The 19,723-nt window shown below is 43.0% G+C and overlaps 5 protein-coding genes across 6 annotated transcripts; 3 read left to right on the top strand and 2 right to left on the bottom strand.

Moving 5' to 3' along the window:
* On the bottom strand, nucleotides 1-2,168 carry isoc2 (isochorismatase domain containing 2). The gene is made up of 7 exons (XM_040164566.2): nucleotides 2,032-2,168; nucleotides 1,798-1,916; nucleotides 1,342-1,466; nucleotides 1,045-1,257; nucleotides 623-693; nucleotides 355-472; nucleotides 1-174 (listed from the first exon to the last, which is right to left on the bottom strand). Coding segments are annotated over exons 2-7 (594 nt in total). The 5' UTR covers nucleotides 1,799-1,916; nucleotides 2,032-2,168; the 3' UTR covers nucleotides 1-108.
* A 53-nt stretch (nucleotides 2,169-2,221) lies between these two features.
* On the top strand, nucleotides 2,222-4,943 carry atg12 (ATG12 autophagy related 12 homolog (S. cerevisiae)). Its single transcript, XM_040164567.2, has 4 exons — nucleotides 2,222-2,356; nucleotides 3,490-3,626; nucleotides 3,727-3,789; nucleotides 4,756-4,943. Exons 1-4 carry the CDS (start codon nucleotides 2,257-2,259, stop codon nucleotides 4,813-4,815), a joined length of 360 nt encoding a protein of 119 aa, XP_040020501.1. The 5' UTR covers nucleotides 2,222-2,256; the 3' UTR covers nucleotides 4,816-4,943.
* A 298-nt stretch (nucleotides 4,944-5,241) lies between these two features.
* Nucleotides 5,242-10,634, top strand: LOC120810410 (germ cell-specific gene 1-like protein). Its single transcript, XM_078094931.1, has 8 exons — nucleotides 5,242-5,539; nucleotides 6,181-6,224; nucleotides 6,397-7,350; nucleotides 8,941-9,123; nucleotides 9,207-9,254; nucleotides 9,358-9,510; nucleotides 9,640-9,751; nucleotides 9,859-10,634. Exons 3-8 carry the CDS (start codon nucleotides 7,155-7,157, stop codon nucleotides 10,229-10,231), a joined length of 1,065 nt encoding a protein of 354 aa, XP_077951057.1. The 5' UTR covers nucleotides 5,242-5,539; nucleotides 6,181-6,224; nucleotides 6,397-7,154; the 3' UTR covers nucleotides 10,232-10,634.
* rcvrn2 (recoverin 2) lies at nucleotides 10,495-16,891 on the bottom strand. Of its 2 annotated transcripts, none has more exons than XM_078094932.1 (4): nucleotides 15,804-16,891; nucleotides 14,011-14,530; nucleotides 12,054-12,165; nucleotides 10,495-11,668 (listed from the first exon to the last, which is right to left on the bottom strand). In XM_078094932.1, exons 2-4 carry the CDS (start codon nucleotides 14,389-14,391, stop codon nucleotides 11,580-11,582), a joined length of 582 nt encoding a protein of 193 aa, XP_077951058.1. In that variant the 5' UTR covers nucleotides 14,392-14,530; nucleotides 15,804-16,891; the 3' UTR covers nucleotides 10,495-11,579. The 2 variants fall into 2 exon arrangements, with proteins under 2 accessions (XP_077951058.1, XP_040020497.1); XM_040164563.2 differs by lacking the exon at nucleotides 15,804-16,891 and adding an exon at nucleotides 14,668-14,983.
* Nucleotides 16,892-17,098: 207 nt separating this feature from the next.
* Nucleotides 17,099-19,674, top strand: LOC144389587 (uncharacterized). The gene is made up of 2 exons (XM_078094933.1): nucleotides 17,099-17,240; nucleotides 17,825-19,674. The coding sequence occupies exon 2, from the start codon at nucleotides 17,893-17,895 to the stop codon at nucleotides 18,325-18,327; it is 435 nt and encodes a 144-aa protein (XP_077951059.1). The 5' UTR covers nucleotides 17,099-17,240; nucleotides 17,825-17,892; the 3' UTR covers nucleotides 18,328-19,674.
* The last annotated feature ends 49 nt before the right edge of the window (nucleotides 19,675-19,723 follow it).

The raw sequence follows: 19,723 nt of genomic DNA, 5'->3' as shown, positions 1-19,723 counted from the left end.
TTTTTTAATAGCAGTGTCACTTTATTCAAGCATTTCATCAGCCTGTTGGAAGCAGGGACATTGTGCATGCACGCTTTATGTGGGACAGAATGACTGGGGACGATCTCCCTACAGAGCGCTGAAGAAGGACAGGAGGCCGGTGTCAGGGGACGGGTGGGCCATGAGCTTCTGGATCTGTTAATAAAGAAAATAAGGATTGTAACTTTCAGAACTTATGCTGGCAACATCAGCAGAAGGCAAGATGGCAGATTTACACCTGAACGAAGTGCCCAGTTTTGGGTTTCATCAGTGCGGGTAAACCGGCGACGCTTTATGATACATCCAAACAAACAAAGGGACAACTGTGTGAAGCACCTCCTTGAAGTTGGGGTGTTTGGCGTCTTGAACCAGCTGCAGCAGGACGGCCTCCGTGGTGGTGAGGTAAGCGCCGCTCTGCTTCAGTCGAGACAGAGCAAACAAACGGTCCGTCTGGCTGTGGAGGGAGACACACACACACACACACACACACACACACACACACACACACACCTCTGTAGTTACCAGACCCACACACACAGAAACACCTCTATATCTAAGGCAGTTTGATAACGATGCTGTGCAGCAGATACAAAATACAAGGTACCTCCTGGATGAGACTGCGTCGGCCACAATATGAACCTCAATTCCCCTTTCGAGCAGGTCGTATGTTGTGCACTGTGGAGAGTAAACAGCCCTCTTTCATTAATGACATAATACCAGTACGTAACAATTATTATTTGTCAAATCCTTTTTTGGTCATTTTTAAGCGCAAAAGGTAGTTTTCTTTCATTGAAAAAAAACTGCCAAATAATTGTTTCCTGATTGATACAACTAGGCTACACACTTTCACTTCACACATACATTTATAATGCTGAGGGATAAAATGCCTGATGTCAAAAAAAAAAAGCGCACATGCCAGGTAGAGGATGAACATCGCTAAATATAATTGCATTCATCACTTGAAACTCATAACGCCAAGAGAGAAGAAGTCATTCAAAAAGCTAGACGGGATTGACGTTATCTTACTGCGATACAAGCATGGGCCTCGATTCCACACAGAATAGCCTGCTTAGGGTTCCCCAGCTCCTGCAGCTTCTTCTCCACCTCCTCGATCATCATGGTGAATGACGTTTTAGCGTGAGCCGTCAGGTCTTCCGCTCCCAGCTCGGACACCGTGGGACCCAAGCCTCTCGGGTACTGCTCCGTCAAAATGGGTGGGATGCCCAGAATGCGACTGGCCTGAGAGGACAATGTGGAGAGATAAGGAATACTTATAACTGGTTTGACTAATAGACGCAGAGATAACCGTGTGATTTTTCCGACCTGGAGCAATCTGGCCGCGTTGCTGACGATGTTGGTGAACTGGAAGATGTTGGGTCTGAACTTTTCTTGCATGTCACACAGGAGGAGCACGGAGTCCTTGGTGGAGAGCCTGCCTACACGTGCCACTGCAAGAGCAAGTTCACAGAATAAGAAAACAACACGTGTTCAGATAATTCCAGAGGTAATGGTAGGGAGCTCTGAAGGTTTTAACAATAACGTCCGGAGAATTGCGCATTGACTGTCAGGTTTGCTGGCTACTTTTGGGCTTTATTTGGAACTTCTAATTGAGTGATTCACATTGGTGCAATGTGTGTGTTCCTTGCACAAAATATTTCCTTCATCGTGTTGCATTGTTTTAGGATTAGGATGAGAATAAATAGTATCGTAGCTTAACACAAATCCCAGGTCCTTTTGTTATGAAGGCAAACATATATATATATTTTTTTTTTTACTTACTGTTGTTTTCTGAATGGTCCGATTGTGCGGATCAGAGGGAGTGTGTGACAGGTTTAACAGGACCGACTCACAGCCCAAAGTGCAACGTCCTGTGCGACACCTCCTGTGTAATTGGAAACCTACAGGGAAGGTAAACGTTACCTATTTTACTGGCAAGTGAAAGAATGCATGCAATGTTGCATCAAACAGCACCATGTTAACCCCACATGGAGCCAATATCAGGGTAACACTTACGTTGACAACAGATATGCGGATAAATCAAAATAACTTCTCTAGCATGTTAGCTAAGAGGACACACAAGTTCAACAGCCTTCCACGCGTCTACGCGAGTGTATCGACCAATAGAATTACGTAAACAAAGAACTGACGTTTCTGTGAACCAATAGCAGCTGCTGTTCACCGCGAATCAACTCGCTTGCTCGGGTGGGTGGGAACCGTGTAGTAACCCAAAGTTGTCACATGAAAATGTCGGACAATGTGGAGTCCCCAACAGAAACGCATAAAGAGGAGCCGCATACGCCGTCAGACGACTCAACGACAAGTGATGATAAGAAAAAAAGTAAGAAAGTTTAACACATAACAAATACTACTCTATTAGCGAATAATAACATCTGTTTGCGAGCAATGTTTACAGTGCTAAAGGAAGCAATTCCGGGTGTGTGACGTGGAAATGATTGACAGATATATTGGCCAATGGGAATTCATCTTTCTTGCGGTTTAACCAATAGACGTTCAGCTTTTAACAATGTTCTTCCGTTTGGCTCATGGCTAAAGCTAATTATGATATTTATTCGACAACATATCTATTGGTTGTTATTGAATACATTATAGTTAGAGAGGCTATTTAATTTAATAATTTGTCAAATGCATGTTTCCTTAGTAACCATAGCAACGTCACATAACATAACTAGGAATAATGTGTTGAAGCTATGCTAACACACTGCGCTTGCCATCAAGCTGTAAAACTGTCACAACTAGGTTTATTGAAAATGTGTCGTTCAATGTTTTGCACTGTGTTAAAGGTGTGTTCAGAGAATAAGCCCTATTAATTTCATAGCAGTGTGATGTGTGAGATTTGATTCAACGGTGGTTTGTTGTTCCAGATGTATTTTAGTGAAGTATTTTCGACCAAATTACGTTATTGTGTAAATGCACAAGTCATGTACAACCCTGCGATGAAACCAAAGCAGAGTGAACAAGACACCTCGCACACATTCTACTTATGTGTGGCTAAACATGTAGTTATGATCTATTGATAGTACCTACAAATTATAATTCAAAGGTTAAAAGTATCGACATCAAAATATAATGCCCGATGCAAATTTTTAGTAATAAAGCTTAGTTTTCTGTCACTTTTTAGTTTTCTGTGTTTCGGTCGTTGAAGCAAATATTTGACGAGAGTGTCTCTTACAGCTTAGAATTAACAACGTTAAGTTAAAACAAGTTTAAACGTCTATATATCTGAACATAATATAATTATATCCAATTATTTCACATTTTGACCATAGGTATATTATCATTATTATTATCATCATCATCATATTGTTTTTTGTTTTTCCACGGTGCGATAGGGGTTCTGTCAGTGGATCAACTTCTCTAGAAATTCCCCCTGAACAGTTGCGGTTTTGATTTGCCCGGACCTGTCTTGAGGGCGAGCACCACTTTAACTTTTTATTTTATCCATTGTAACAGTCGATGTGCTGCTGAAGGCAGTGGGAGACGCTCCTATAATGAAAACAAAGAAGTGGGCCGTGGAGAGGGGGAGGACGGTGCAGTCGCTGTCTCAGTTCATCTCTCGCTTCCTCAAGCTCGATACCAGTGAACAATTGGTGAGATCCAGTTTGTCCACCTTTACAAAATGTACAAATTGTCTTGGACTCAAGCTTGTTTCAGGTCTTTATATACAACTTAATCTGTTTTTCCCAACAGTTCATTTATGTTAACCAGTCCTTTGCCCCTTCCCCGGACCAAGACGTAGGGGTCCTCTTTGATGTGAGTACATACAACACGTTGTCACGCCCCGTGTCTGTAGAGCGATCTTTAATTAAGCTGCCACACATAATGCAATTTAAGAAATTATCATTTTAAAAGAGAAAGAGCAGATTAACATGAGTCACTTTTGGTTCTTTGTTTTTTTTAATAAATTAAAGTATTAGCAAAGTTGTTCATCCATGAACTTTAGGAACAGGATGTGTAAAAAAATAACTCCAAAGGCCACTCACCAGCTTTTTCTTAGCCGTCAATCAAGCACAACAAACGCATACTCGATTTCAGTTCACCAGTTCATTTCAGTTTTCACTTAAATGTTGTTAAAATTGCATAAAAACATAGTAACACACAAACTCAAACCAGGTCATAAAATTACAACACATGTTCACACAACGTGTATTCATGTTTACTTCACTGCTCGTCAACAACACATTTTTAAATATTGATTGTTTTATTCCGTTAGTTCTTACCGTTGACAACTTTTCAGTGATGTAAACATTCCGTAAATATCGCCAGGAAACATAGTTCATGTACATGTTGTAACTAATAATTTGGTTGTATATATATCTCTCGACCACATCATGACCTTTTATGACTTTTTACCTACATTTTTACCGTATTTCTCAGCCCTCAATGAAATATTAGAAGTGTATGTAGTTGTCAGGCCTTTGGAGCTCAGCCCGTAGAAGTGAAACGGTCATGTGGAGCTTTGACCAGCAGGGGGGGCAATAAGAGGAAGCTCCATGTAAGTCCCCAAATCCCCATCAGGAAAGACCTTAAAGTGCGCAATTCATTGTCGACATCCGTTCTCCCTGGTGGACGATGTACAATTACATTAAAAAATGAATATGTATTTTTTTTATATATGTGCATTTTTAAACTGTTTTCTCACATCAGTCTTGCTGTACTTTTTTTATTAAACATTTAATGTAATGTTTTTTTTCTTCTCTCTCTTTGTCTCTTCATCAGTGTTTTGGCAGCGATGGAAAGCTCATCCTACATTACTGTAAATCCCAAGCCTGGGGTTAAACGGCTCGGATCACCTTCCCCTTTCTCAAATTCATCTTCCAGACATGCACACAATGCTGTTTTTGCCTGTTTTTTCTTTCAGTTCTTCTGTAAATACGTAGTGTAAATAAATGATTGTAAATTCAAAACAGCCTTTTCAACTACTTTTTTGAAGGAATCACATTTGGCAACCAAAAATACACATGTAACCGGTGCTGATGAGGGGGAAAAAAGGAAAGCTAAATCATGTGGATCCATTGGTTCACAATCCTGTACACACTTTAAGTGTAGTAATAACCAGTGAAAGGCACATTTTCATAGAGCTCAGACTGATGTTGAAGGTTTTTGGGAAAAGGCAGGGACAGCCCGGGGCACTACAGTAACAGATGGACTTAGAGGGAAGAGGGATTATATGATTCAGAATGGGTTTGTGACATAAATTCCCAAGAAAGAGCGGAGAGCGGAGACCGACGCTCAGTCGCTCCATCAGTCTTGCATCTCCGTCCAACTATTGGCCAGGAGGATTAAAGGGAGGAGCACAGCTGGAGATGTAAGGGCCACTCCTGGAGGAGGAATACTGGTGGCAGATGCACAAGGGGAAGATGAAGAAGTTCGGGGGCATGCAGAACAGGTTCAAGATGGAGTAAATAATATCCAGCTCTTGAGGAGGTTTTTAAGGGCTTTGGAACAAGGCGAATAGCAACCTCATGTTTGAGTGCTACAAGGGACAAAAAAAATATCTTTGGTAGGTATTTGTCACTGATTCTTTAAAGGATTACTGCAGCCAATGATTCAGTTTACCAGTTTTTATCCAAAATGTCTCTAATTTAATGTATTTCTTTGTTATTTATACGGTTAATGGAGTAGCATTGGGTGAGGCATTGATGTTCAGATAAAACGAGTAATACTGTGACTTAAAACTGTATATTGTGTTTTATTAACATATTTTTGTCAAACTCGAGTATATTTCATTTAGTTAAAAGGCTCAAATGAGGCAAATGGTGTGTGTCTGAAATGTGTTGTTGTTACTGTTGACAGTAATTACAAGTTTTCTTTTTGTCACAAGGTTTTGGCTAAATCTAGCTGTTCCTGCTGTCAATCCATAGTCACCCTGTATATCTTCAGTATGTTACCACTGAAGGGTAATGTTAAATGAGAAGAAATTGTCACAATGATAATATTGTAATAAAGTGCTAAATAAAAAGAAATATGTACAGAAATATACATATTTGTACAGATTGTTGTCTTTTGTTAACATGTAGGCATAATAATATCAATATTCTTTTCAAAAGCTTTAAATAACGTGTTTTATTGTTGAACGATATTTTATAAACTAGAAATTGTCGGGCTTTGTGCTGAACTCTGTTGAACTGTGTTGTATTTCAGGGGCTGATGGGGAGTCATTGCGTGAGAACGAGACAGCAGAAATGGTCAGAATGCACTTCACACTAAAACACCTAACACAAACAGATTAAAGAAGATTATCAGGGATTACTAGCAAAAAATTCATTTAGAACTGTGCTTTATCCATAATTTCATCAGAAATAGTAATCTCTTGTTTTTGCTCCCCACCGTCTTGTCTTCCACTGACTCGGGATCCAGCGGCGGAGTTCGTGATGAGCGGCAGGGTCGGGCCTCGATGAGGTGGTCCGGGGACGAGGGTCTCTCAACACCGCACACGTCGCTTGCTTTTTCATAGCCCGTCTTTAGACCCAGCTCGAGGACATATGTGTCCTTAGGCCCCTTTTTTTTTTTTGCCCGGAATATTCAACAAAGGGAAACGTCACCACGTGGACCCCCTAATTTTAGCCTTCGTGTACTCTATTCAACAACTTGAAGTCACCTTTTTCTGTCCGGTGATGAATCGGTGTTTAAAGATGTCAACTCTCGCCTCATTAAGACATATTAGTCTTTTTGATGTTTATTTGCTACCATTGCACTGATCTATTACGTGCACACAATAAAAAGGGTCTTCTAGTGGGGGAGTCAGGGGATGTATGGCCACAGTGATTCACCCCGGGGACCCATAGCAGAACGTCACATTAGCGCCAGCGTTCTGTTATGTCGTTGCATTTCTCCAGGAGTGAGCCGTCGTTCCCCGGGCTCCTCTCTCCCTCTCGTTTTGTTCCACCTGTCCTCCCCCCGCGCGTACAAACGTCTGCTGCCTGAACATCGTATTCATCTTTCCGTTTGAAACCTGGCAGCTCATCACCTCTTCAAACCATCTGGCCCGGCCCTCACGCCTCCATCTGCAACTACGCCCTGCCCCCTCTTTCCCTTTCCTCTCCCTCCGACTCCCCCTATCTCTCTCTCTCTCTGTCCTCCCCCTGCCGCCCCCCCCCCCCCTCACCTGACTGGCCATGCTGGAGGGTATGTCCCGTCGGTCTCGCTCCCTGCTCTCCCTGACCCTGACCTCCCTGGCTCTGGGCCTCTCCATCCTGGCTCTCTGCACCTCTTACTGGTGCGAGGGCACCCACAAGGTGGTCAAGCCCCTCTGCCTGTCGCCCGTCAAAATGAAGAACTGTGGGCAGAACAACAGCGAGCCGTACACCACAGGTAGATGGCACTCGGTATTTCAGCTCTCCACATCATTTGCGCTGCTTCATAATGCTATATTGTTTATTTTTAAGGCCCTCCTGATTTTTGATCACGCACCAAAATCTATAAATGTTCAGTTGTCGGCCTCTCAGAAACAACAGTTTGAAAACAAAGAACCTTTTCCACCCAACGAAGAAGCAACGGTATACCATAGATAATAATAGTCAAGTATTCAAAACCTTTTTTCAAGTGGCTTTCACTTGACGTCTCATGTCAAATATTAACAAACTTTAAACGTGAAAAGGTCGCGTGGTGACTGATCCTGTGACAACACGTTGACGGGCGTGTCACAATTTGTCGTAAACATCAAGAGCTCATGGATTTATTTCTTATCTTGGCTTCAGGCTTTTGCAATACTCGGCGGAATGTGAACGTTGAACTGTTGTTACTGACCCGTCATTGTCACGGCTTACTTATTGTCCCCGATGTAAACCCCCAGCAGGATGATCAGACGGCATCATTTGTCAGAACGATCCTGTCTCAAGGTCTTTCCACAGGCTTTTCTGGAGCCTTCAACTGCATCTCATCATCAAGTACAATGACCAAACGTTTTCAATGAAAGAAAGTCCACGTTAAATGGATATTGATCTATCAGTCTAATGCCGCGCTCCTCTGTCATTGTTCAGACGTTACTGAACTAATGTGTCCAATGTCTCAAATGGACGCACATTATGTCACATCTTCATTCGAGTGGAATGTGGTCAGTTTCTCAATGTGTGTCATCTCTTAAGTCTTCCAATATGTGCAAAGAATATAGATTGCATTTCTCAGACTTTGACTTTCAGGAAAAATGGTGGCCTTGACCGTCGAACCTGATTACCGCACTATTGGATTTGGTGTTCGTTGTAATGTGTCTCTGCACAAGAGCCAATGCCTCAAACTAATCTAAATGGATGAACTCAGAGGCTTGTGAGGAACCCATTGTCCTTGCTTTGGTGTTTTTTTAATCTCTTTCTGAACATACCTTGGTCCCACAGTGAATTTAATTATAGTTTGCCATTAATATGCAGGGTGTGAGGGTAGATCCCATACGATTATTCGCACAGGGCCGGCTGCCTGGCTTTTATTCCCTCAACAGATATACGCTTAATCCACAATGGGATTAACATCTCTCACTGCATGGAGGAATCGTCTTTCATTACTGCATGTACTGGTTTTACCAGATCCACCTTTACATTGGTGGATTGAAGTCTCCCGTATGCTTCTGGACACGAGGTCCGAAACACACAAACACACACACACACACACACAGGATTACGAGGTGCCAGCTGGCGAGCCCGAAAAGCACAGAGACATGTTACCTCTGAGAACAGGGGTGGTGATTAACGCTGACTGGTTCTGTCTCTCTTACTTAAGCTCATCCTCTCTGGATGCTGGTAGGAAGAAGTTCCTGGTTTGGTTTAATGTGCAATGATATTGAGAGCGCAGGTCTGGTTTGGTTTGGAGAATCATGATGCTAAGGAGCTCAGGTTCTTCTCCTGCCACCAACTCTATTATCAATAAGAGCGGAAAAAGATGTTCTCCTCATTGTCCTCCCCTCCCGCGCAGAGAGTCCCACCCAGAACCCCTTCAACCGCACGCTGTCTCCAGCCAGGAGGGACGAGCTGGCCAAGATCAGACAGAGGCAGCTGGCCAACGCGGTCCAGTACATCTGGGAGACGGGAGAAGACAAGTTTGCTTTTAGATACTTCCACACGGGTTTCTGGGAAAGCTGTGAGAAACACAACGACGGTGAGGCACGCGTCCAAACACGCACAGACTGGCACACTCACACAACAATGTCATAACCACAACACTGTGCTTTTGGTTGGCAGGGGAGAAATGTCGGAGCTTTATCGAGTTAACTCCTGGAGAAACTCAGGGTGAGTTGTGCTGATCGGCTGGTTATTATGAAAATTTTTTTTTTATGGATTTGTGTGTGTGTGTCCATTTAGATTGTTGTTTGTTTGTTTGTTGTTGTTGTAGGTGTGCTCTGGCTCTCGGTTATTTCAGAGTTTACGTACATCGGTCTGCTGGGGATGGGCTTCTTGCTGATGTGGCTGGAAGTCTTGTGTTCCAAGAAAGAGATGCACTCCCTTAAAATTAATGCCTACGCAGCGATCTGCACCGTGTTATCAGGTGAGGCACCGCGGATCCTTACAACAACTTACAACAACCTCCTCCAAATATAATTCTATCATTTGCGTGTTGATCTTTCTTTTTTTCCTGTCTGGTTTTGGTCCCCCCCCTCACCCCTCCCACACACAGGTCTTCTCGGGATGGTGGCCCACATGATGTTCACCACCGTGTTTCAGATGACAGTCATCGTGGGCCCCAAAGACTGGAGGCCTCAGTCCTGGGACTACGGCTGGTCTTTTGCGTAGGCGGCAGCTCTTCCTGCACAGCATACGAGACTGTTATTTGTCACAGTATGTCCTTGGTTTGTACTCACACGTTTGTCTTCTCTCTTTTATTCCATCGTCCCAGTCTTGCCTGGGTGTCCTTCAGTTGCTGCATGGGGGCGGCCGTGGTCACGCTCAACTCCTACACCAAGACCATCATCGAGCTCCGTCGCAAACAGAGGCTCCGCTTGGAGGAAGCGAGGGCCGCCGCTCACGCTCCTTCCTACGACGAGGTCGTCCCGGGAGGCGGGCTCTACTCCGTCAGCGGCCTGCTGCAGTGTCCCGACGGCATGATCGACGTGGCCTGGGCCCCGAACGGCAGTGTGGTCGAAGTGGGGAACGGGGACGTGCCGACGCTGGTTTTGGTGGGGGGCTGTGGCCCGGAGGGGTGCGAAGACTGCGAGAGAGAGATGGATGAGATGGACGACGCCATGGACAGAGCGGATTCACCTTGCTAGCAACGATGTTTTTCTAACCTGCAACTCAAAAGGCCTGAATGACTGAAAAGAGGAAAGACGCTGTCACCGTGCCGAGGGCAGATCAACGTGAGCATCGTTCGCTTTGACTTTCTGTGAAGTTTGCTGATCGAATCAATGCACAGAAAAAATGGCAAAGACTACGATATATAAATGTGTCACACCGACATGCGAGGCCGCGTATTTTCTGGGTATTTCGCAGTGCCTCATGCTAGTAAATGTGGGTCTCTATATATAAAAGCAAATACATGTTTAAATTATTTTATTGTTTATACATCAACATGCAACATGAAAGGATGCTGTTCTTTTCACTGCTTAGACGGGGTTGATGTTTCTTCTCATGAGCCGGTCCTTGAGACTAAATATACAACATGTTCTCAGCGTTCTTCCTTTCTCAAGCTTTTCTCTCACTTGTGACCAACTTTTGCTGCGATGCATGTTTACCACAGTCTCTCTGCAAATGCACACACACAAACCCATACGATAGACACACAGTGAAAGAAAGATTATAGAGATTTTGAAAAGTCTGCTCTCTGATGTTGAACAGAAGATTATGTGTAAACCAGTAATCCCGAGTTGGATGGAAAGAAGGGGGAATAGAGTGAGGAGAGAAGGGATGGAGGGGGGAGGGTGGGTGAGGGGGTTGGGTGGGGTCAGACTGAAAGTTGGAAAGAAACGCAGGCGCGCGCACACACACGCACACAAACACTGCACCGTGACACATTTCAGGAAATAATTGTTTTAAACTGAATATAACAAGTATTTTCTGTGTTAAAAATAAAGTTATACAGGCAATATTGTTAAAGAAAAGTGTGCCAAAATGTATCTAATATGTTTTACAGGATACTGCTGGATTTTATTTTTGTTTGTGTTATATTATACAATTAATTGATATCTGGGATAGAGACAAACAGACTTATGAGAAAACCTTTAATCGATTTTACAGTAAATATACAGTAAATATCAGTAAATACAGTAAATATCACTTAAGAACTACAACCTATTAAGACATTTCCAGTCCTGTAAAAAAAAAGAACAACCTAACAATCAAGTACGATACTGTCATCAATCATAGTTGTCTAACATTAATTTCCCCCAAGCCAATATCAAACTCAATCCATTTTAAGGATTATCAATTAACGTTTTCTTTGTACCAATGATAGTCACCGTAAATCATCTGTTTATCTGTACACACGTTTTAAACACTACGCCATAATAAACAACACTGCAGAAAAGAGTATTTACAGCAAAGGGGTTGAGCGGATCAGAGTGGATGGGAGAGGAAGACCGTTGGAAGGATATAATGACAGTCGGCAAAGTCGGGATGACTTTACTCTGCAATCGGTTCGTAGTGGATAAGACGCATCGCATTCTCATTTTCAGTCACTCCTTTGATGAACTCGCCTTCAGCCAGTCGCCCTGTGGGGGAAAAGAAAAACAGTAATCAACATATATCCAGTAAGAGGTGTGAGGTAAAGATGAAGTTGGTTAATTTATTTCGGTTGTGCTTGTGTGAACAAGTGCAGCATGAATAGCGGTGCCATCCATAAAAACACACACGGACGCTCCATACATAACACGCGTGACACACGTGATGCTGCTCCCCCAGGTGGATTTATTGCTCGTTTTATTGTTAAGCCAAAAAGCTGTAAAATGTAATCTTCACTTCAGAATGTAAGAACAGCTGTTGAGGAAAGTTAGAGAGAGCTTACACTGATTTCACATAAGCACGCAGTGATATGAACACAGTAACCCGTCACGGCTGGAGCACAATGTATGGACGTGCTCGGCTTATTTCCTTTACCGTTGTCTTTCTTTTCGAAGTAGGCCCACAGTTTGTTGGCTCTTTTCTCGGGTGTGTTCTCGTCCTCCGGTAGCTTGCTCTGCTCCTCCTTGGGGATCAGCTTAAATATGGCCTGAGAGAGAGAGAGAGAGGGGGGGGGGGGGGGGGGGGTATAAGATCGCTGCTGATGCTACATCGTTCCTCTCGCACAAACAACGCACAACAAGTGTCAACAACAGGGAACCTCACACAGAGCAAATGTGCAGAAGGCAAGAAGCGTGCAGGCCGTAGTGTTAATCAGTGTTCTGTGGTTTATAGAGCGTCTGATGCAAAACAACTTGACATTTAGAGAAAAGCTACAGGCACTAGTCATTGTATACTCTTTAAAACCTGTCTGAATGCAACCAATTCAAGTAGCCTGCAATTAAATCTTACATAAAATGTGGCTTAAGATCCCCAGATGGCCGCTGATCTGCCTCCCAAATGCAGCTAAGAGAGCAATCCTGCAGGGTTTCAGCCATTACAATTATAATAGAGACGCTACAAGTTAAAAGTGATTGAATTAATAATCAGGCCGGCGGCGGCTCCGCATTCAACCATGTGTGTCATTTCTCAGAGGTAATGAATGTGGAATATGCCACTTAGAAAACCGGCAGATTGTAAATCGCTAAATGATTGTGCACTTTGAGTTTCGGCCTTTAAATGTGCGTCCCACTTAGAGAAGGAAGCACTCATCTCCCACATTTAAGACACCTAGATTAACATGGATTAGTGCCAAGACTCGGGCCACAGGCCAAACATCAAGATGTCCTCTCTTTTCTGCCTGAACTATCCCGGCGTCTGGCCCCTCTGATCGCGTTGCCTATGTGGTTCACACATATACAGGAAGGATTTATCCAACTTATTTTACTAACGTATTCATATTTAAAACAGAGCTACATCAAGCAGTCACACGTATATGTGGATTTACTCAAAGATACACAGCATTTACACCCACGATTAACTAGTCTTACTAGTCCAACTATCATATTATATGTAGCTACACTACACTTAACTATTGGCTAGTCCTGCATTCCTCACTTGTTTACCATTTTAAATCCAAAAATGACTGCACAGTCTCCTGATTCTTGTTCTGTAATAATGATGCCGTTTATTGACTACTTCTCCACAGTCTAATTCTGCTGTAGTAGTCTATGTTGTTCAATAGTTGTAAACGTGGTGCACATGAACTCAGGCTAGTTGGCCAGGAATTAAATCCCATTACAATGCCAGCTGGATGGACAGCTGATCTGTGAAAACCCCAAACAATGCGACATCATTTGCCTTCAAAGCGCCGTAAAAAAAACCTCTGTCTGACCGAGTTTTGAAAAGAACGTTGAAGTCAAAAGATGCAACCTCGTGAATGCAAGAGACGTGGATTAGACTGAGGGCTGATGAGCGCTCCCCTTATAGAAACGGAGCAATGCAAACAGAGTCTTGCTTAAGAGCAGGACTGCCTACATTATCTGAGAGTTAACCCTGTAATCACAGAGATTATCATGGGTTTTAGGCTCAAATAGACTAGCTAATTGGACTGGCAATTATTCCCCAGACCTACTTTTCAATAAAAAGCAACTCATTTGACATGGACCTAAAGCAGAGTGGGGAAATGACAATATGAGGTGGCCCAACAATAATCCACTGTGACTATTCTGAAAATCATAATAGAGTAGAATCAACACTACACTGATAGCGCAATTCAAAAGAACATTGGACATTTTAGACCTAAAACAAACGTTGTATGAACTACAATGCCTTTGGATTGCATGAGGTCGTGTAATCCTCTTACTTTGTCTGTCCAACCTCAAATAAAACATTTCCCCCGAGGACAACGAGCAACAGAACAACTTCAATTCAACTTCAATTCCCATCGTCACACTTCAACCACGTTTAACGGCTCTAATTCTGTCACGCTTCTCTCACACGTGGCTCCGTTCACCTGGCAGATCTCCGTCACTTCTGTCTTGTTGATGTACCCGTTCTTGTCCACGTCGAACAGAGAGAAGGCCCACTCCAGCTTCCGCGTCGTCTTCCCGGTGGACGTCATGTGCAGCGCGATGATGTACTCCTTGAAGTCCAGAGTGCCGTCGTCGTTGGTGTCGAAGGAACGAAACACGTGGCGCGCGTAGGTCTTGGCGTCGCTGTCGGGGAAGAAGCGGCTGTAGATCTGCTCAAACTCTTCCGGTGTTATCCGTCCCGTCGGGCACTGCTTCTGAAAGTTCTCGTACCACAGCGAGATCTCAGTTTCAGTGAATTTGGTGCTGAGCTTGAGGTCCTCCAGGATCTCCTTGGATATGGCGCTGCTGGTGGTATTTCCCATGGTGAGGAGCTTGCAGGGTCTCAGGGGTTATCTGTCAGTTCTGACAAACTGTAAATACTTGCCACCTCGAGTTGTTCTTGTCCTTTGCCACCTACACGTCTCCTTTGTTGGAAAGATTTCTTTACCGGCTGCGCCTTTCCTGTCAAACCCAGAATAAGATTATCTACACATGTGGTACAGTACACGGATGAAATCCTGAATCCATTACTATGAAAGAAAGAAAGAAAGAAATCACATCGTCAGCATGTGTGTGTGTGTGTGTAGGAGAAGCTTTACCTGTGTGTTGTGTGAGTAAATGATGGCTGCAGCATTGAGTATGCGTCTCAAAAGGCGAGAGATAAGGAGGGCAGGGGGGGAAACACAATCCCAGTGGGTTAATTCTGTTAATGCGGGATTTAAGGTCGCTGAGCCCTCGACTAAAATGAACCCCTGCATCCTACTTTTCTCTCTCGGTTCTGGAAGTCCAGAAAGATCTACAGCATGTGACACTGCAGAGATAATTCCTCTATCATTACCTTTACAAACAGAGAGAATTATGAGTTATGTGTTCTGTTAGTGTGTGTGTCTTACAAAAGCCCAAAACTGATCTGTCAACAGACGATCGGTGCATTTCTCCGGAACCCTTTTTTTTTTTTTTAGAACCACATCGTGAAATTGGCAAAGTTTGTTGCCACAGAATCCTAGAACCTTTTCATCACTTTATCCACCGATTAATACATGGGAAACATTTGACATTGGAGACACTGACTAATACATGAGGGACAATTTGTGGGGATCCCTGTTAACGTAGCACCAGTTTAAGTTCTTCTGTAGCATGTCTGATATTTCAGCAGTGGCCTTTTCAAGGGGTTTAGTTGACCCCTGACATTTAATTCCAGACTGCCATCTGTCCCGGCAGTTTAACCCTTCCACCTCCAATCCCACCTCCTGCCCGGCCTTCCCAGTACGTGGCCTCCTTCCCATCCTGTTTGAGCTGCTGGGCTGGGTTTGTTTTACTGAGCCGAGTGTTTAAAACCTCCGCCCGTCTCTCTTTAGTTAGTGTTTTTGTTGTTGCTCTGCCAAATTCCTCATATTGTCCGCCTTCCTTGGTCCTGAGCTTGACTTTTTCATACACAAAGTATTGTCCCGTGCACCAAGGCCGTCCTGTTCAACGCACTGACAACAAACACCCTCCTTGCTTTGACTGGTTTGACTTTTTCCAACCAGTCCCTCGTACCCCCAGGCCCAGTGCTTTGGGGGTTTCTCTGCATCATCTCCATCTGTCTTCTGTCGACAGCCATCACACTGGACGGTTAGTTTGAACGTCAAACTCACATTGGACGATACATTTAAATCTCAAACCCGTTTTGTTTGAGTCTGCGATGAGACTGAAAGTATCATCTTGATTGTCTTTACTGTTGTTTCTTACTTACTTGGCAGTGTTTGCGTGTTACAAAGTTGCCCATGACGAGATTGATGAAAGCATGCCGGCGCATCTTCAGTCGCCCCTCCTGGTCAAATGTGATGTTTGTCACACTGTATGATGATTTTCATCCGTGTCCTGTCTTTGCAGCAGGATTTTCTTTGGGCCGTAGGAATGCTCAGTTAGTCCGACTATTGGATTACTCGACCTGTCCCCTGCCTTCCAATCCACCATTTAGCCAATTACCATCATCATCACCATCCTCTGAATGCTATTGACAATGGAATTACTCATCCCTCCTCTTCACAAGTATCTTGCTGACCGTTGCCTAAATTAATTACTAGAGAAAAGCAAAGATTTGTAGCCACAATTGTTTTTCTGCTTGTGGTGAAAGGCTTATTTATATAATATTAATGTCCAACCACAAACTATAGGATCTAAGGACTAATAATAATAAAACAAGTCCAATTTCACTTAGCAATACTAACACTTGATACAAAAGGGACAAATTATGAATAACAGCTATTCAATTTTAACAATGGAAATAATTTATATTTACTTTGCAGGCAGTGAAATATTATACAGGTAAAAAAAGCGGTTTACTGATAGTAAAAGTCAGCACATCTAGAAATATCTGCAATTAGGCCAGTGTCAATTAGGCAGCATCCCAGCTGGCTGGACAGCATTAAAGCCAATTAACTGGCGATATCACGCTTCACCTGTGTGACCACATGGCCGCGGCAGCCAGCTCCACGTCAGCACTGACACACTGTAGAGCTTCCCCACCCAGTGCCTGCATGTCCCGCTCATTCGCTTGGCTTTGCACTTGGGAAAAGATTCAAGCAGACACATTTTTTTTGTTGTTGCAACATTTCAAGATTGGCTCGTTGTTGAAAATTGAACGTCGAGTTTCAAAGTCAGGAGGTTTTTACAAATAAAATGTTACCGATTGAATAAATAATACGCACCCTGCCACAAGTGACGTGAGAAATGCAAACACGCAAGTAACATGACTGAGCAGGAAAAACAAGAAAAAGAAAAATACACTCTCGGGGGCCGAACAATGCCGCGACTCGGCTCTTAAGACTGAAAGAAAGAGAAAAAGAGGAAGGGAGTTGTTCCTAGATAAATATCTGGTAATGGGTTATAATGATGGTAAATGACGGACAAGAGCTTCCTACTGAACACACGGGAAGAGAGGAACAAACAAACAGTGACAACAATCTCGACATTTGGGTCCAGCATCTCGTGAGGCCTCAGGTTGTGACGTGTATGATAACGGTAACAGCGCTTGGGGCCCCTGCTCACATTTCTACACTTATTGTCCACGGAGGACGTCAGCAGCACTTTAAAGCGTTCAGTAAAACCCTCACGTACCTGGAAAAAACTAATCTATGAATTCAAGGGATCGTAACACGGACATCTGAGGTCCCGATTCATCACCGAGGTAAGTGATGTCGAACTTTTTAAAAGAAATACACGTCAACGTTTCGAAAAAGTGAAGATATGAATTTTGGGAAACTGATGTTCTTCTGATGTATTCAATTGTAGACCTGTGATAGTCCATTGGGTATAAATAAAGCTTATTGCAGTTACTGAAATGACGGCATTAGATTTAACATGCCGGCTTTGATCTTTGTTGGCCAAGAGAAAAAAAGACTTTTAGCTGTATTTTAATGATAAATGATTAAAATGCTTTTTTCTTCTATATTTTTTAAAACCAGGCCAACCAGTGAGTAACCAGTGAGTCTTCACATAGTTATGCTGTAGACATTGTTCACACTCACAGACCTTTATTTAAAATAGTTTTGGAGCCCCTACAAAGTTCCTAAAAATACTAAATATATATGGCAGCTTAAACTAAATGGTAAATAAAATAACGTTGAATATTTCACTCCTGAAAAAGCTTAACTGAGAAGTTTGAACAAGGGATGAGATTTCTTTCCAATTTTTAAGTTACATAAGTGGATATAAAACGGGGAAACTGGGTGTTATGGGTTTTTTTAATCAGAACTATGTGTCACGTTTTAGGCGGCAAGACGGAAGAAGAAGACGCTGCAAGACAGATCACTTTTGACCATTTGAATACAAAAGCAACCATGACAACCAAGATGGAAACTCTCGACCCTTCAACTCTATCAGATGTCGCATCCGCTGTCGCCTACGACACCAAATCTGAAACAGTGACCTTACCAGGAGGGATCGTCTCGGTGGCGGGCGTTGCCGTGGTGACTGGGGGCGTTGAGCTTTCTTGTGGATCCTGTTTGCTGGCTTTTGGTTTTTGGGGAACCCTCATCGCCTTCAGTTGTATAGCTGTGGGGCTGTGGGACCAACTGGGCCGGTCCGAAGGAGGAACCTCTCACTTACTTGGACTGGGCTTCGTGATTCTGAGCACGAGTTTTGTGGTGGTGGGAAGTGTGGTGGTGTTTCACCTCCTGACGAAGAGGAAGAGAGAGATGTCCAGACGGCGGAGAGAGGACGGAAAAGAAGTTCTTGTAGAGAGTGGGAGGGTAATTAAAAAAGTCACAGTGTGAAGGACAACTATCACACTGGGTAGAGTCTGCATCAAATAAAAAGACTGTTCTGTAAACAGCACAGTCAGGATGGGCAGAGAAGAAACATTGAGATCTCTTTCAACATTCACTGCTGCTCCCTATCTTTCAATCTCAGTAACAACTGCTACTTTCCTCTCCATGAAAGCATAACACATTCCTTCATATCAAGATCATTGACGTACTATTTCCTTTGATTATAGAGATTTTACAAAAAACATTAGCAGTTTGCATGTTTTGTTGTGTATGATTTGTTGCATTGATATATATGGATGAACCACCGAGCAGCATATAAAGAAGTTAATACTCCGAGAGAAGAAACTTTCATTCATTTCTACTTTGGTTTACATCTACCTTATTAAAATAATGAACACAGGACAATAACTTGTGTTTTTCATATTTAGGCATCGCTACTTTTAAGGAGGTATTTTGTAGTAACCTTTCTACCACTGCTTACAGTTTGTGCTCATGACGCATGTATTTTATTTTGTTGTACATGAACCCGGTAGACAAACCATGCAGTGAATGTATTGTATGACAAAGGTGCAGCCACGTTGGAGCCTTTTTAAGACCTTTGAACAAGAGACTGTATATTGTGCTGCGGCTCGGCTGAATTTTGATCGACGGATGGGAGAGGAGGCTAAATTGTGAGATTGAGAACAGAGGGCCAGACATTTTGAAAGGAGAGGTAGAATACACAAGACTAATACTCAACACAAAAGTATTATACCAGCGTTTTTTAATTCCAAGGCCTCTTTATGCGTCTCTGCTCTAGTCATGAACCTGACTTTTTTTGTGGTACTTTTGTTGTTTTCTTTATTTTTTAAGTCACAAACTGAATATAAGAAGACATATTATTGAGTGCGTTAGTATAAACAACTGTCACGGTTGATGTGGAACATGTATTATGTTATGAAACTCTAATACAATGCAGGGTGGGAGTAGTTCAAGAAAAGCAGGACAGGATTGTGTCTTAAATGACCACTAAGAGCAGATCGAGCATGGATGTAAAAAAAAAAAAAGAGTCTAACAGAAACCAACAACATAAACAAAGGGTGAAGAAAGAAGGAGAAGATGGAAGAGGTGGGAAATGTGGTATCTCCATCTGCTGGACTTAAGACGAACTGTAACTGTGACTTTATCAAGCGGCATTCCTCTGTGATTTACTGCGGGCCTTCGTGTTGGTGTCTGCTGTCACTCACTGCATGAAACACTAACTTACTTCACACCCAGCTGTTCTCACCGTGAATACATTTCATACGAAAATAAAGAGAAAAGGCATGCCACTATAAAAGCAAATCGATTGCTCGATTGCTTCCTTTGCCTTTCAACATCACACCTGAATGGCTTCACCTGTTTACAACGCGACCCTTGTTGA

Source organism: Gasterosteus aculeatus, chromosome 20 (assembly GCF_964276395.1).
Source record: "Gasterosteus aculeatus chromosome 20, fGasAcu3.hap1.1, whole genome shotgun sequence".
Lineage (NCBI taxonomy): Eukaryota > Metazoa > Chordata > Actinopteri > Perciformes > Gasterosteidae > Gasterosteus > Gasterosteus aculeatus.
The sequence above is the reverse complement of the archived record's forward strand: the minus strand, read 5'-3'. Positions and strand labels throughout refer to the sequence as shown.